We start from the raw sequence: 16438 nt of genomic DNA, 5'->3' as shown, positions 1-16438 counted from the left end.
AATTAGTACAATTGTATGCATTAAAACGAACTTATATTTTTACTCTTGTTTGTCTTGTATTGGCAGTATTTGTTTTGCATGTATAAAAGAAATAAATAGACGAATCTGCCTTGCCACAAAATGTTATATTTAGTGTAATATATCTTATCAACCGGTAGAGGGCAAACTTTCCAGAGTGAATCATTTTTTTTTTTTTTTTTTTACACCTCAGTGATCGTTACTGCAGCTACCAATACTTGCTCCTTTTATCAAAGCGCCCCTCTCCGCGCATTGTTTCGTGGATCAGCTGTGCATGGATCTAAAACCCCACCCGATTAGGAAGGAAAGGGGGAAAAAAGCAATAATGACCGCAAGAAAATAAGAGGCTTTAAAAACAATTGATATTCTGTAAGGCGTCAAATCAAAACACCGCCGTTTATATAGCGATTCTCGAGGACTGAAACGGGTGACATCTTCGCATTCCTCCCAATCTGATCGCAGCCGCGGTGAAGACGTCCAGTCAGTTGATATTTCGCTACCCCAGCCACTCTCTCAAGATGATAGCCCTTTTTAACAAGCTGTTGGACTGGTTTAAACAGTTATTTTGGAAGGAGGAGATGGAGTTGACACTGGTCGGTCTGCAGTATTCGGGGAAAACCACCTTCGTCAACGTAATAGCGGTAATTTCTCAGTTTACTCGCTCCGTCTGTGTGTGCACCGATTACGACGGGAATAGACCTTTGCACAGAGTAGCGGTCTCGTGATTGAAACGCCGCTCCTCCTTTCAATTGGTACAGTGTCGCAGCATTATTCGTAATCCGGACCTTTTCGTCCCGGCTAGAAACAAATAGACTATATGTGTGTGAATAATGTCTAGATGTAATTGAATAGGAAGATACGCTATATTAATTGGCCTATATGATTTATTGAGGGATGGAGACAGCATTACAACCTTGAAATGGTGCACTGTTATTTCGTTGTACACCAGAGAGCGTATATGTTACACATAACCTCGATAATTATGTGCAGTGTAAAATGTGTTGGGGCTAAATCCGCCCAGGAATGTCCAAACCAAGGTCTTGGATTAGGATGCTGAGACTGCTTACATGGATGTATGACAAGGAACGAGAAAAGGCCAAGACTAGGACCAGAAATGACCAAGGCATAGGCCTACATTGGGTGTAGTACTTTTACACACTGCAGGCTACACCGGGCCCTAAAATATTGTATCTCTCTGATACACAACCAGTAGGTCACAGTTGGGCTGTACATTCGATATTGGCCTTCACTCTGACTGTATCATTGTATCACCCACTCCTCATTTGCTTCTACTTTGTGGCGACAACAACAGCCCTTTCACCTGCTCCATTGCAACACTGTATCAAGCCTCTCTCAGTGTGTGATTGTAGTATTGTAGATATACTTGCAGTGTGTTATGTCGACGGGTGTATAATGGTTTGTACATTCTACAGGTATTTTTGTGTGAAGAGGACATGATTAGCCTATCTTGATTTGAATTTGTGTTAATACTGTAAGTGTGTGTGTGTGTGTGTGTGTTCACCCCTCTACCAGTGCTGATGAGTATTCCCTCTGCGAACACACACAAAACCAGGCTGTGCAGAAGAAGGTCATATGTGTATAAATTCACCTGTTTATAGAGCGCATAAATTAAACCTGGACCTCACCTCCTTGCATCTGCCTGCTCCAGCTGAGCCCAATCTCCCAGCCCTATCTTCGTCCCCTAGCCTAGCAAGCTGCCTGATCTTGCGAGCTCACATGAATGTTCGCTGCACGGATATGCTGTAAATCAGCCTTATGAGGCTACCCAGGCCCTGCCTCAGACCCTGCCCTTGCTCCTACCCAACCTGAGGCCAATCCTCATCCCCGGCTCCAGCCCAGGCTCAGCCAGCCCCAGCCAATTCCCCCAGCCTCAGCTCATTCCGCTGCCCCATTCACAGCTCCAAGTCCAGCCTCAGAGGATTTCCCCAGCCTCATCACCATCCCCATACTCAGCCCATTCCCGGCCCTGTGCCCATCCCCCAGGCCCACTTAGTTCAGGGCTCTCAAACTCACTGTCCGGGGCCATATCCGTCTGGTTTCACAGACAGTCCAATTCCCAACTTCCGGATCCTTATGGTGTATCTGTTGAGCTGCCACAGGTGGCAGTGAGTAGGGTTGTGCTGTCTTGTTGGAGGAGTGAGAATCAGAAGGCTGTCAGCCTTGGCCCTGGCTCCCCACTGAGTGCTAGACAGGGACTTGGGAAGATGGTGACTTAGTGACTCATCCTTGTTTGTCAGATCCTCCCATCTGGCAGTTTTGTGTCTCATCTGTCTCATAACAGTCCCAGTGAGTGGCAGTTAAGTGTCCTTTATCTGTCTGCTTTTATTACACAACTGAAGGCCCAGAGTCTAACTCGGCCATGCTCTGATCAGTATGCACAGGTTATGGGTGACTGCAGTATGATCACTTAGTAGGGAAGTGTAATTTTTAATGGTGTAATTTTCAAACTTTTTGTGATGACGCTTTCAGATAGAGATGTAATGTATAGAACATAAATGGCGTTCTGTTCCATTTTAATACAGAGGGAATCATATCAGTTCTAGACATTACATTTCTATGTCCAGGTTGTTGTGAAAGCATTGACGCAAGATCTCCTTCTGGAGAGACATCAGGGACATACTTTGTAACATACTTTGTTTTACGGAATCATGGCTCTCCGGATGTACTGTCCCTGTCCATACAGCCAGCAGGGTTCTCCCTACATCGTGCGGACAGGAAGAAAGAACTATCTGGGGAAAAGAAAGGTGGAGGCGTATATTTCATGATTAACTACTCATGGTGTACAAGAACTCAAGTCTATTTTTTTTTCTCCCAATCTGGAATACCTCACCATCAAATGCAGACCGCATTACCTCCCGAGATAATTCTCTTCGGTCATCGTCACGGCCGTGTATATGCATTCTACCCCTCCCCACCTATAGACAGAAATCTTTGGTCTGACCAATCAGAATCTATGCTTCTAGATTGTTTTGATCAAACTGGGATATTTTCCGGGTTGCCTCCAAGAATAGTATCGATGTATACACTGACTCGGTGACTGGGTTCATCAGGAAGTGCATAGAGGATGTTGTTCCCACTGTGACGATTAGAACTTTTCCAAACCAAAAACTGTTCATAGATGGCAGCATCCGCGCAAAACTGAAGGCACAAACCACCGCATTTAACCATGGCAAGGTGACTGGGAACATGGACGTGTACAAACAGAGCTGCTATGACCTCCGTAAGCCAATCAAAGAGACAAAACGTTAGTGCAGGGACAAAGTTTATTTGCAATTCAATGTCTAAGATGCAAGACATATGTGGCAGGGACTCCAGAAAATCACAGATTATAAAGGGAATACCAGCCACGTCTTGCTCCCGGACAAGCTAAACACCTTTGCCCACTTCGAGGAAAACACAGTGCCCGCCGCCGCGAGCCACCACCGCTCACAAAGGCTTTGAGCTCAGCCGCTGTGGAGCGGATGAAACACTTCATGTTCCTCTGCGTGCACATCACGGACAACCTAAAACGGGTCCATCCTCAGGAGGCAGTATCTGGGGCACGCTGCCTGCCCTCTAAGACATCTACAGCCACCTGAGCCATGGCCTGTTCACACCGCTACCATCTAGAAGGCGGAGACAGCTGGGACCGAATAAACTGTTTTTCAATCTCTATCTCCAGGCCATCAGTCTGTTAGTCGCCACTAGCCGGCCTCTGCCCTGCCCTGAACTTAGTCACTGTTACTAGCCAGCTACCACCCGGTACTCTACCCTGCACCTTAGAGACTGTTGCCTTATGTACAGTACATAGTCATTGAACACGGGTCACGAATAATGTTTACATACGGTTTTACACACTTCATATGTACATACTGTATTCTAGTCAAGGTTCATCCTATATACAGTTGAAGTCGGAAGTTTACATACACCTTAGCCAAATACATTTAAACAGAGTTTTTCACAATTCCTGACATTTTAATCCTAGTAAAAATTCCCTGTCTAAGGTCAGTTAGGTTCACCACTTTATTTTAAGAATGTGAAATGTCAGAATAATAGTAGAGTTTACTTACACTCAATTAGTATTTGGTAGCATTGCCTTTAAATTGTTTAACTTGGGTTTAACTTGGGTCGAACATTTCGGGTTGCCTTCCACAAGCTTCACACAATAAGTTGGGTGAATTTTGGCCCATTCCTCCTGACAGAGCTGGTGTAACTGAGTCAGGTTTGTAGGCCTCCTTGCTCGCATACGCTTTTTCAGTTCTGTCCACATATTTTCTATAGGACTGAGGTCAGAGCTTTGTGATGGCCACTCCAATACCTTGACTTTGTTGTCCTTAAGCCATTTTGCCACAACTTTGGAAGTATGCTTGGGGTCATTGTCCATTTGGAAGACCCATTTGCGACCAAGCTTTAACTTCCTGACTGATGTCTTGAGATGTTGCTTCAATATATCCACATAATTTTGCTTCCTCATGATGCCATCTATTTTATGAAGTGCACCAGTCCCTCCTGCAGCAAAGCACCACCACAACATGATGCTGCCACCCCCGTGCTTCACGGTTGGGATGGTGTTCTTCGGCTTGCAAGCCTCCCCCTTTTTCCTCCAAACATAATGATGGTCATTATGGCCAAACAGTTCTGTTTTTGTTTCATCAGACCAGAGGACATTTCTCCAAAAAGTAGGATCTTTGTCCCCATGTGCAGTTGTAAACCATAGTCTGGCTTTTTTATGGCGGTTTTGGAGCAGTGGCTTCTTCCTTGCTGAGCGGCCTTTCAGGTTATGTTGATTTTGGGCTCGTTTTACTGTGGATATAGATACTTTTGTACCTGTTTCCTCCAGCATCTTCACAAGGTCCTTTGCTCTTGTTCTGGGATTGATTTGCAATTTTTTGCTCCAAAGTACATTCATCTCTAGGAGACAGAACGCGTCTCTTTCCTGAACGGTATGACGGCTGCGTGGTCCCATGGTGTTTATACTTGCGTACTATTGTTTGTACAGGGGAACGTGGTACCTTCAGTCATTTGGAAATTGCTCCCAAGGATGAACCAGACTTGTGGAGGTCTCCAAATATTTTTCTGAGGTCTTGGCTGATTTCTTTTTATTTTCCCATGATGTCAAGCAAAGAGGCACTGAGTTTGAAGGTAGGCCTTGAAATACATCCACAGGTACACCTCCAATTGACTCAAATGATGTCAATTAGCCTATCAGAAGCTAATAAGGCACAGTCAACTTAGTGTATGTAAACTTCTGACCCACTGGAATTGTGATACAGTGAATTATAAGTGAAGTAATCTGTCTGTAAACAAATGTTGGAAAAATTACTTGTGTAATGCACAAATTAGATGTCCTAACCGACTTGCCAAAATGATAGTTTGTTAACAAGAAATTTGTGGAGTGGTTGAAAAACGAGTTTTAATGTCTCCAACCTCAGTGCATGTAAACTTCCGACTTCAACTGTAGCTACTGCTGTACACACCTTTTCTATTCATATACTGTCCATAATGTCTATACACACCATCATATACATATAGATTTATTCCGGACTTTGACATTGCGTGTTCTGAAATGTCTTAATTATTTTCTTTTTTGGATTTGTGTGTATTATTAGGCATTACTGCACTGTTGGAGCTAGAAACATAAGTATTTTGCTGCACCTGCGCTAACATCTGCAACATATGTGTACGTAACTAATCAAATTTGATTTATGTACAAATATGTTTTCATATAAGATGGGATAGATGAGGTGAGATGCAGACTGGGATCAAGAGAGCTAAATGCAATCTATTATAGCTAGGGCTCTGAGTCTTTTCTTACCATGTGACCTGACCAGGACAACCTCAAGGCCCTATTCCTTTTCTGGTCAGGTCACGCAGTCAGGGAAAAACTCAGGACCCCAATTATATCATCTATAGACAGAGAGTGACATTATGCTTAAATGGCATCTGACTTAACACTGAGTTTCATGTGACGTTGATACAATGCTGTGAGGACAATGGCCCTCCTTGACAGTGCTGAGGAAGTCCTGAAAAAAATCAAAGGGCTGCTCTGGCATCCACTGAGAGATTTACTTTTTATTTAACTAGGCAAGTCAGTTAAGAACAAATTCCTATTTACAATGACGGCCTAGGAACAGGGGTTTAACTGCCTTGTTCAGGGGCAGAATGACATTTTTACCTTGTCAGCTCAGGGCTTTGATCTAGCAACCTTTCGGTTACTGGCCCAGCGCTCTAACCACTAGGCTACCTACTCTGGGATCCTCTCCAATATTTACGTCAGATGTTGTTCAGTGGTTATGAAGGAGTAACAAAGGCCTCACTTATTTCCTCCCAAGTTGATATGGGGTCACTCCATGATCAAAACAGTAGGCTTGGCTGTAGGCAAATCCTATTGACCTTTTTTACATAGGCTCCCTGTTTGGGGTTTCTATATCCAGGAATGTTTGCCCTTTGAATAAAAATAGATTTCTGTAGTTTTGCTATCATTTCATTTGGACTGTTATGGAAGTTTACATCTTAATCTAGGGATTTTGGTCAAAATCACAGTTTTGATTGATTCCACGTGAACTTTGAGCTCTCAATCTTTGCATTGGGACATATGCAGCTTTTGCATTAGGAAATACACAGCAGGTAAAGCTCGCCACATTTGTGTCCATTGATCCCAATTGATCGTCAGGCTGTTTTCTTATTTGAACTACACAAACAGGCTACACACAGTTCAGATAGGCCTACACACAAGTGTATGAACCCCCTGCCAGCCTCTGAAAGTCTGTGAGAGACTTATTCCCTTGGCTGAACAGATCTTTGCTAGTAATGTGTCAGTCTGGCTGAAATATAGTTCCAGGTTGCATTAGTCTTGTCTGAGACACCTCTACAGCATGATCAGGTCAACACATCGCCCCGGGACGACGGAAATTACACTAGTCTCAGGCCGTATAGAGTGAAAGTGTAACATTGATATCAAGTAGAGATATGGCTTTGTGCCCTAGTGTCCTACTTTTACTTAGTATACTTATTTAACCTTGCCTCAACCGAACTGACTTCATAAACAAAGTGGATCAGGTGGTGGTGTGGAATAAGCTTGTTTTGTAATGACGGCACGAGGACAACTGCAGCGTTCACGAGGACAACAACCTGTTCATTTAATGGGCAGCCATTCCCTCTGCTTCCTGTGTTTGCTCTCAACTCGAAAAGGTTGTCCGTCGGAGAGAGTACAGTAGCAGCGTTCCGACAGTACAAGATGAAGGCTTTCTTCTTGAGTTAACCTACTACAAGCGCCTCAAACGGAGTCTTTTCATAATGCATTTTACTCACAGTTTCACTATTTGGTTTATATTTGTGAAGGGATTTAGACCTGGAGATTAACATGACGCTACCACTGCGTATGTTTAGTCATTTTTCAGCTGAACTCGTGACATTTTCCTGGAAGTTGTGTTGTCTAGGCTGAACTCTGGTGTCAGCATTCTGCAGATTTAATGACTAGTCAGAAATGTCTGCTCCGGGGTGAAGTTTACCCCAGGTACAGATCAAACATCCACTTTCCCCTCCCCGTTCCTAACTTTAAAAAGGGCTAATCTGCAGCTGCTACATCCATTTTTGGAATTGTAAATGAATGGTATGTACTCATTGATTCTTGAAGAATATAACTTATAAATACCTCATAAGCTTAGTTCAACTGTCGTACCCCATCAGAAACCCGTGTGCGTGTGTGTGTATACGCTTGTTTTACCTTTGTAAACAAAGTAAATGTAAACAAACACTATATAGCCTCAACATGGTTCAATCTATCACTTTGATATCCATGGATGGTCAGTCCTTGCAGCCATAGCTCTGTCTATGAATTTGAGAGTAGTTACATTTCTCCAGCCCCTTCCCTCAGCTTTTTATCGAAAGGGTGCGGGGAGACTCTTTGTTACCGTTTCAACGGATGGGTTTCCCCTTTAAACATAAGCGGAGGGAAATGAAAAATGGACCTAAGATCAGCGTCTAGAATCAACTCCAACCCTGCGCCGAAATGTCAATCTTTCAAAGTCCCAATAGCCTTGTCATCCTGTCGGACACAGAGACACCTAGCATAATTACCACCCCCCCCCCCCACCATCAATTTGACCCAGTGTTTCAGCGTGGAACCTGTCTGCTATTTCAGTGAGTTCTAGTCAGCTTACTCTCACAACGGTAGTCTGAAACAACTCAATATTCGTCTTGATTCTTGATGAATATAACTTCTGAATTCCTCGTGAGATTAGTTCAACTGTCATACCCCCTTTTTTTTTTTTTTTTTACTCTTGTATGTAAACTGTAGCGCCTCAACATATGTTTAAGACTGTAACTTTGATCTCATGCATGGCCAGTCCTTGCATCCATAGCTCTGTCTATGAATTTGAGAGTGGCTACATTTCTTCAGCCCCGTCCCTCAGCTGTTTACCATATCTGCGGTGGGTGGACTGCTTTGTTATCGCTTGCTTGAACCACACATTGCCCCTTTTATAGAAAGAGTCATTGGTATTACTACCTCATTTGATAACGTTAGCTTCCCTTTAGTATAAGATAGCAAGTTAGGCCTATTTGGTTGTATCCAAAGGTGGCTAGATAACTCATTGATCCTGCTTCATGAAATACGCTACCGCTTTGCTTTCAGGTGAGAAACCAAGTACATGGGTCTATCCACTGTATACTGAGACCTGAGTGTGTACGGTACAGGAACCCTGCTTACTCTTCTTCATACACACCTCCCAGGATGCATCTGATGACGTAGCCTGGGGAGTGTGATGAAAGTGCTGCTGGCCGTTGGGATCGGGTGACTTGCAGTCATGTTTCTGAGTTCCGCAATCATCGTCCAATATGGCTCATAATAATAATAATAATGATGAATGTGTCTGCTGCACGGTACTGCGTGTCTAACGGTCGCTCCCTCCGTCTGTCCTCTCTCCACCCCCTCCCCCCTCTCTCCCTCCAGTCAGGACAGTTCAGCGAGGACATGATTCCTACAGTGGGCTTCAACATGAGGAAGATCACCAAGGGCAACGTCACCATTAAGGTCAGAGCGTCAGACCTGATGACGAGAACACAGGCAATGTTTTGATGATGAGCTGGACTTGTCCTTGGTGCTCATGCTGATAGTGTGTATACGCGTCAGGTTACGTGAGACTGAGAGCGAGTCCACGTGTGTGTTTGTACGCTTACATTCCGTTGTTCTCCAGCTGTGGGATATCGGGGGTCAGCCTCGATTCCGGAGCATGTGGGAGAGATACTGCAGAGGAGTCAGTGCCATTGTGTGAGTACACACACACACACACACACACACACACACACACACACACACACACTCATCATCCTTTGAAGAGTAAGATCCATGTGCCCTTTTTACCTTTCACATGCTCATGCAGTAATACGTACTGCTGAATATCTCTCTCTCTCTCTCTCTCTCTTTCCTCTCTCAGTTACATGGTCGATGCTGCAGACCCAGAGAAGATTGAGGCCTCGAAGAATGAACTACACAACCTCCTAGACAAACCCCAGCTACAGGGGATCCCAGTGAGTACAGCCTTTTACAAAAATATGATATTGGTATCGGTGTGTTGACGTTACTGAAGAGGTCAATGTGAGTGTAGGTATCGTGGAGGTATTGGGCAGCAGAGGCTCACCTTGACCTGAACTGTAGACAAGTCGAGGGGCGGGCGTAGGAGAGGAAGAGAACGAGTAGAGGTTTAAGAGAGACAGGGGAGAGCGACGAATGGACAGAGCAAACAACTGGGTGGTGGTTGAGCATTGCAGATTTTCAAGCATCTCCGAGGCTAGTGCCGTAGCAGTGATGGATGGAGGCGGGGGAAGGACGGAGGGAGGCATGGAGGTGGGGGAAGGACAGAGGGAGGGGATTGTGTGTCTCTGTCTGGGGCCGGACGTGTATTGACTTGGGGGGGGGGGGGGGGGGGACCATTAGCAGACCTGGGCAGTGCAGTGAGATCCAGACAGGATGGCAAATGATTCTCAGAGTATTGTTAGCATCGGGTCATCTTTACATCTTTAAACACATCACTGCTCTCATAGACATGACGATAGGGACCTAGCACACAGGGATGGATGACACGAGTCACATCGCACACTACACGCTTGCTGCTGACCGGGGTGAGGGCATGTTTATTTAAAGCCGTGGGGACTGTGGCTGTCAGCCATTTTAAATGAGAGAGGGAAGATGGATAATGTTGTTCTGACACTAGCTAGCTATTCCCCCACTCACATCAATTCTCTTTAGCTGCCTTTGTTTCTCCACTAGCAGATATTGGCTCCCAACTGTTATTTGGAATGAGCTCTAGTTACAGCGTTAGCCTGTGTAATGTAGTTCACAGCTCCAAGTGGACTACACAGCTCCTAGTGGACTACACAGCTCCTAGTGGACTACACAGCTCTAGTAACAGTGTTATAAAGCCTGTGGAATCTATTGTTAAATGGAATTGGGTTTGCAGGAGAAAAGCAGGTGCGTTGGCAAAGGCAAAATCACTCATGTCATTTCCGTTGACTCTCTCAGGTACTGGTTTTGGGGAACAAAAGAGATATTTCGGGTGCCTTGGATGAGAAGGAGCTGATTGAAAGGATGTGAGTATGGGAGCTCTGCCGTTTCCTTTAGCATGATTTGCATAATCTACTGTGTGTCTCTGTCTGTGTTTGTCCTTGTCTGTCTGTGTTTGTCCTTGTCTGTCTGTGTTTGTCCTTGTCTGTCTGTCTGTCTGTGTTTGTCTCTGTCTGTCGGTGTCTGTCTGTGTTTGTCCTTGTCTGTCTGTCTGTCTGTGTTTGTCTCTGTCTGTCGGTGTCTGTCTGTCTGTCTGTCTCTGTCTGTCTGTGTTTGTCCTTGTCTGTCTGTCTGTGTTTGTCCTTGTCTGTCTGTTTGTCCTTGTCTGTCTGTCTGTGTTTGTCCTTTTCTGTCTGTCTGTGTTTGTCCTTGTCTGTCTGTCTGTCTGTGTTTGTCCTTGTCTGTCTGTGTTTGTCCTTGTCTGTCTGTCTGTGTTTGTCTGTGTTTGTCCTTGTCTGTCTGTTTGTCTGTGTTTGTCCTTGTCTGTCTGTCTGTCTGTCTGTCTGTCTGTCTGTCTGTCTGTCTGTCTGTGTTTGTCCTTGTCTGTCTGTCTGTCTGTCTGTCTGTGTTTGTCCTTGTCTGTCTGTCTGTCTGTCTGTCTGTGTTTGTCCTTGTCTGTCTGTCTGTCTGTGTTTGTCTCTGTCTGTCTGTCTGTCTGTCTGTCTGTCTGTCTGTCTGTCTGTCTGTCTGTCTGTCTGTGTAATTGAAGTTTTTCTCTCTTTAACATTTCCCTCACACAGGAACCTGTCAGCCATCCAGGACAGAGAGATCTGCTGTTACTCAATCTCCTGCAAGGAAAAAGACAACATCGGTAAGAAAACAAATAGTTAAAATTCCGAGGGGTTGGGTTAAATGATTCCGAGGGGTTGGGTTAAATGATTCCGAGGGGTTGGGTTAAATGATTCCGAGGGGTTGGGTTAAATGATTCCGAGGGGTTGGTTTAAATGCATTCAGTTTTACAACTGACTAGGTATCCCCTTTCCCTTTTAATGTTATGTAATTACATAATAATGGCCTGATAACTATACCTTTATACTTTTTGTGTCGTTGGAGTAATTGAAACAAACAAAACAATTGCGTTTCTATCTTCTGGCAGACATCACACTACAGTGGCTGATCCAGCATTCCAGAACCAGGAGGACAACAACAACATGAGGCCTCAACTTCCTGGATGACCCCCCCTCCCCTCCAGGACCACAACTCTAAGACCAACCGTACCCCTCCTTCTCATCTGCTCTCTCCTCTCCCCCTCCTTTCCCTCCACTCCTCCCTTCTCTCATCGCCCTGGTTCCATTTCTAATCCCTTCGTTTCACTCCGGCCTCCTGGTGTTCACAGATCTGAGAGGATTGGATAGGTGTGAGCAATATGGCCGAATATGGAGCCATCACCACAATGCTTCTAAACATCCAGTCTACTCGGATCTGTGTACATGGAATGAATAGAGGCTAAGAGAAGGGGCTGTCTTGTCATCCTCAGCTCTCCTTCCTTTTTTAGCTATCTGAGATCCCTACATTTTACTCTTTAACCCCCCCCCATCCCCACCTACCTGATTCTGTTCTTGTAAAGTGTGAAAAATTATGATTTGCACTGTTTGAATTGTTTTAGTATGCATTTTTTACACCATGTACTTCAGACTGGATAATGTTGACTCTTGACAGTCACCCACTGAGTAGTTATTGTTTGCATTGACTGTTGCAGATTTTTGGTTATTATTTTTTTTTATATATACTATACTTGTACAGTGTGGGTCTGATTGGATGAGATTTTGGTCAATGAGGTAATTAATCATGGTAGCCTGTCATTCAAAGTTAAAACTACTCACACAGACACTCACTCATTCTGTCTACTAACTTGTCGCTTCACAGCTGTTCCCATAGCAACATGGTGGCCATTTTGTCTCTAAAACCTGATCAGGTGATCAGCTCTGACCAATTATTTGTTGAGATTTATTGGACACAGTCATTTCTCCTTTCTCTTGCATGTTTTACCTAACTGGAAGGAAAAGCATTCCACTACAATATGAAGGATACATACGTTTAATACATAGGTCAGCTCACAAGTTAGCAAAACTGAGATATATAATAATATGACATTACAGGAAATTGTTCCGTATTGATGCAATATAAATTAATAAAGTTTCATGCAGGTTCGATATCCTTGACAATAAGTACACCAATGTGACGGTCTTAAACGAACATGTTTACTTTTGCTGCTTTTCAAACATCTTTTCTCATATCACAGTCAACGTCTGTTCCGATTCCAAATGCAAAAACAATGTAATATAAGATTGATATCGTGTTATTTGGGGTAGATTTGTACCCTGCTTTGAGTTGTACATATTCTCACCAATATCAGTTTGCAACATTTTACTTGAACCCTCCTTTTAAAAGTCCTACGTGACACTGTCGTAACAGTGACATAAGTTATGTCAAACAGTCATGTTTGCTTATGGCAACTGATGAGTTGGAGAGGTCAGATGGAGAGATCAAGTAAAGTGTAACTCTTGCAATCACTTTAAGCTAGCTATTCCCAATGTTACTTAACAATATTTGAATTGGCTATTCCTAGGTCACCTCACATTAGCACGCATTGACATTCACACGCTTTTCCGTTTGACATGTATCTTACTAAAACACATGTCCGTGAATTGTAATGAATGCTACAGTACTCGCCATCTCATATAACATGTTTATAAGGCCCTATGTATTGACTCTTAGCGTTAGGTTTTCTTTTCACGTCTTAACTTTGAACATAACCACGAAAAAAAGATGCGATACAACAATTCAATACTAAAATCAGCAGTATGTTCTTTAAAAACATCTCATAGAGCACAGAAATGATGTAAAAGCACACAATATCCAACTTGTATATTTTGTTTCCAGTGGGTTTTGTCTGATTATTCACTCCCTGAATATGAATCTAGCCATTGCCTCCACTAACAGTTCCTCCCTGTTGGATCTGGAGATTTCAGCTCAGCCTTTAGTTTAGTGCCATGCACTGTGCTGTAGCTATAGGGTGCACACTAGTAGTCTACTGTTGCTTCCTCCCCCCCTTTTCTCCTTTCCTACATTCACACAGATTTGAAAGAACTAGACCGGTTAAAAGAGGCATCCATCCACCATATTGCTTTCACACATCCTGTCTGCCCAGATCAGTTCAGGTAAAGACGAAGAGTTGAGCCGAGGAAGTCCCTTTAGAGTATCGAGATGCATCCCTAGTTCCGTTCTTCACTTCAACGCCACTCCACAGGCTTAATACCTGTTTAAGGTTGCTAGTCGTTATTTGAAGTTGGACGTTTGTACCTGACAGAATGTACCATGGGTGAATTGGCTTGTTTAACACAAAGTAAAAATGGTCTCGTCATGAAGTGAAAGGTGTGATTTGTTCCACGATGCACCTGGCTACAGTAACTGACAGTGATGTGTTTCAGTGTTGTTGGTTAACGGTAAAGGACCTCTTCGTCTTAGTTCCTCTGCCTGAGAATAGGAGTCTCTTGCCTTATGCTGAACAGGCCTGGTTGTGTTGGGTTTTATGGGTGTGGGTTCAGAGAAGTCTGGTGCCAGTCTGTTTCTGCTCTCTTGACAATTCCTTATGGAATTGTCATGCAATGGCTAGGTTCAGAGTACAGTGAAACGGAGAGAACTCATATCATGACTCTCTGCTGGAATTATCTCAGCCTTTACTTAATGTTTTTTTTTTTATATACAATGTAAAAATGATTTTTGTTTCAGTTTAATGTTAATAATACACATGCTTTTTGGGAGAATATACACATTCCTGATTAAAAGGAATCAGTACAAAGAAACGGAGCTCTATGTACTTAGTGTTTTTAATACTTTCAGATAGGATCTTGTACATAGCAACTTTCAACCAAAACAACTCTCCTGAAAATCAGGCCTGATGAATATGGCTATTCTTTTAATACAAAACTACACACACTTTTCCTACAGCAGCTGTCTGCAGCCGTAACAAGCTGTTATGAGAGCCAGGATGTTATCCTTGTAGCAGTCTACTGAATGCATTGTGATCAAGTGTATGTCGTTCTTATAGTGGGGGATGATGGGTTGTCTGTGTCTGTCTTCTGTGAGCGAGCGTGTGATTTTGGATGAGTGGGTGGTGCGTCGTTCCCAGTGGTTAGCACATCTGAAATACAGTGGTGCGTCGTTCCCAGTGGTTAGCACATCTGAAATACAGTGGTGCGTCCTTCCCAGTGGTTAGCACATCTGAAATACAGCTGCAGTTGAGAAGCTCAAAACTATTAGTTTCCTCGCTCTCTTAATACATTATCCAGAGTGACTTACAGGAGAACTTAGGGCACGTTGACTGATTTTTCACTTAGTCGGCTCGGGGATTCGAACAAACAACCTTTTGGTTACTGGCCCAGTGCGCTTAACTACTAGGCTACCTGCTGTATTAATACATAAAATCAGGTTGACCAATTGACTAATGAAAGACCAATAAGGCCACATTAACATATAGAATATATCATTTCATCTTGGCACATATTTCAATATTTCCATCATGGTTCATGAACCTCTTTGCAGTGAACTACAGTAAACCAATCTCTGCTCCATGATCCCAGCATAAGGAGGAGAGTGATCCACAAAACTCTTGAATCAAACCTCCAACCTGCTGTTTGTGGAGCTCCCAAGGACAAGAGACATGGTTAGCCAGTTGAACTAAAGGCCACAGTGTGAATGTACAAAAAAACGACGTCTGATCTTTGCAATTTCTTCTTTTAACTATTTTTTTATATCAGTTGATGTGGTCGACAAGGTCGGACAAAACATAAAGTCCAGGTGTCTCTGTCATCATGAGGACACACGTGACTTTAATTAATGTATCTTCATTTTCTGTCTATCAGTGACCACTCTGTACATGTCGCTATTGTTATCTTGAGATGAAGAATAAAATAAAACTGTCCCACTCTGTAAACCCAATTTATGGATTTTTTTTCTGTGAGTTTCATTGTATGAGTGTAATTTATTATATACAGTACCAGTCAAAAGTTTTGACACTCCTACTCATTCAAGGGTTTTTCTTGATTTTTTACTATTTTCTATATTGTAGAATAATAGTGAAGACATCAAACTATGAAATAATACATATGGAATCATGTAGTATCCAAAAAAGTGCATGCTATTGGCATTCTCTCAACCAGCTTCACCTGGAATGCTTTTCCAACAGTCTTGAATGAGGTCTTACATATGCTGAGCACTTGTTGGCTGCTTTTCCTTCACTCTGTGGTCCAACTCATCCAAAACCATCTCAATTGGGTTGAGGTCGGGTGATTGTGGAGGCCAGGTCATCTCATGCAGCTCTCCATCACTCTCCTTCTTGGTCAAATAGCCCTTACACAGCCTGGAGGTGTGTTTTGGGTCATTGTCCTGTTGAAAAACAAATGACACTCCCACTAAGCGAGAAGGCCTGATTCACGCAGTCTCCTCTGAACAGTTGATGTTGAGATGTGTCTGTTACTTGAACTCTGTGAAGCATTCATTTGGGCTGCATTTTCTGAGGCTGGTAACTCTAATGAACTTATCCTCTGCAGCAGAGGCAACTCTGGTTCTTCCTTTCCTGTGGCAGTCCTCATGAGAGCCAGTTTCATCATAGCGCTTGATGGTTTTTGCGACTGCACTTGAAGAAACTTTCAAAATTCTTGACATTTTCAGTATTGACTGGCCTTCATGTCTTAAAGTAATGATGGACTGTCATTTCTCTTTGCTTATTTGACCTGTTCTTGCCATGATATGGACTTGGTCTTTTACCAAATAGGGCTATCTTCTATATACCACCCATACCTTGTCACAACACAACTGATTTGGAAGTAATTCCACAAATTAACTTTTAACATG

The 16438-nt window shown here is 43.3% G+C and overlaps 1 protein-coding gene across 2 annotated transcripts; it reads left to right on the top strand.

The window, feature by feature from the left end:
* Positions 1-200: 200 nt before the first annotated feature.
* LOC115208139 (ADP-ribosylation factor-like protein 8A) lies at positions 201-15523 on the top strand. 2 transcript variants are annotated; one of them, XM_029775979.1, is made up of 7 exons: positions 201-650; positions 8972-9052; positions 9216-9289; positions 9456-9549; positions 10541-10608; positions 11323-11393; positions 11679-15523. In XM_029775979.1, exons 1-7 carry the CDS (start codon positions 537-539, stop codon positions 11735-11737), a joined length of 561 nt encoding a protein of 186 aa, XP_029631839.1. In that variant the 5' UTR covers positions 201-536; the 3' UTR covers positions 11738-15523. The 2 variants fall into 2 exon arrangements, with proteins under 2 accessions (XP_029631839.1, XP_029631838.1); XM_029775978.1 differs by having other exon boundaries at positions 202-659.
* Positions 15524-16438: the final 915 nt, after the last annotated feature.

This window comes from Salmo trutta, chromosome 14 (genome assembly GCF_901001165.1).
Source record: "Salmo trutta chromosome 14, fSalTru1.1, whole genome shotgun sequence".
Taxonomy (NCBI): Eukaryota; Metazoa; Chordata; class Actinopteri; order Salmoniformes; family Salmonidae; genus Salmo; species Salmo trutta.
The sequence above is the reverse complement of the archived record's forward strand: the minus strand, read 5'-3'. Positions and strand labels throughout refer to the sequence as shown.

What these genes read in the sequence shown, in the direction of transcription:
- LOC115208139 (XM_029775978.1), top strand. Translation starts at nt 537, where the DNA reads ATGATAGCCCTTTTTAACAAGCTGTTGGACTGGTTTAAACAGTTATTT. An exon ending in AGAGGAGTCAGTGCCATTGT is followed by an intron (nt 9,290 to 9,455) that starts GTGAGTACACAC and finishes TTCCTCTCTCAG; the next exon opens with TTACATGGTCGATGCTGCAG. An exon ending in CCCAGCTACAGGGGATCCCA is followed by an intron (nt 9,550 to 10,540) that starts GTGAGTACAGCC and finishes TGACTCTCTCAG; the next exon opens with GTACTGGTTTTGGGGAACAA.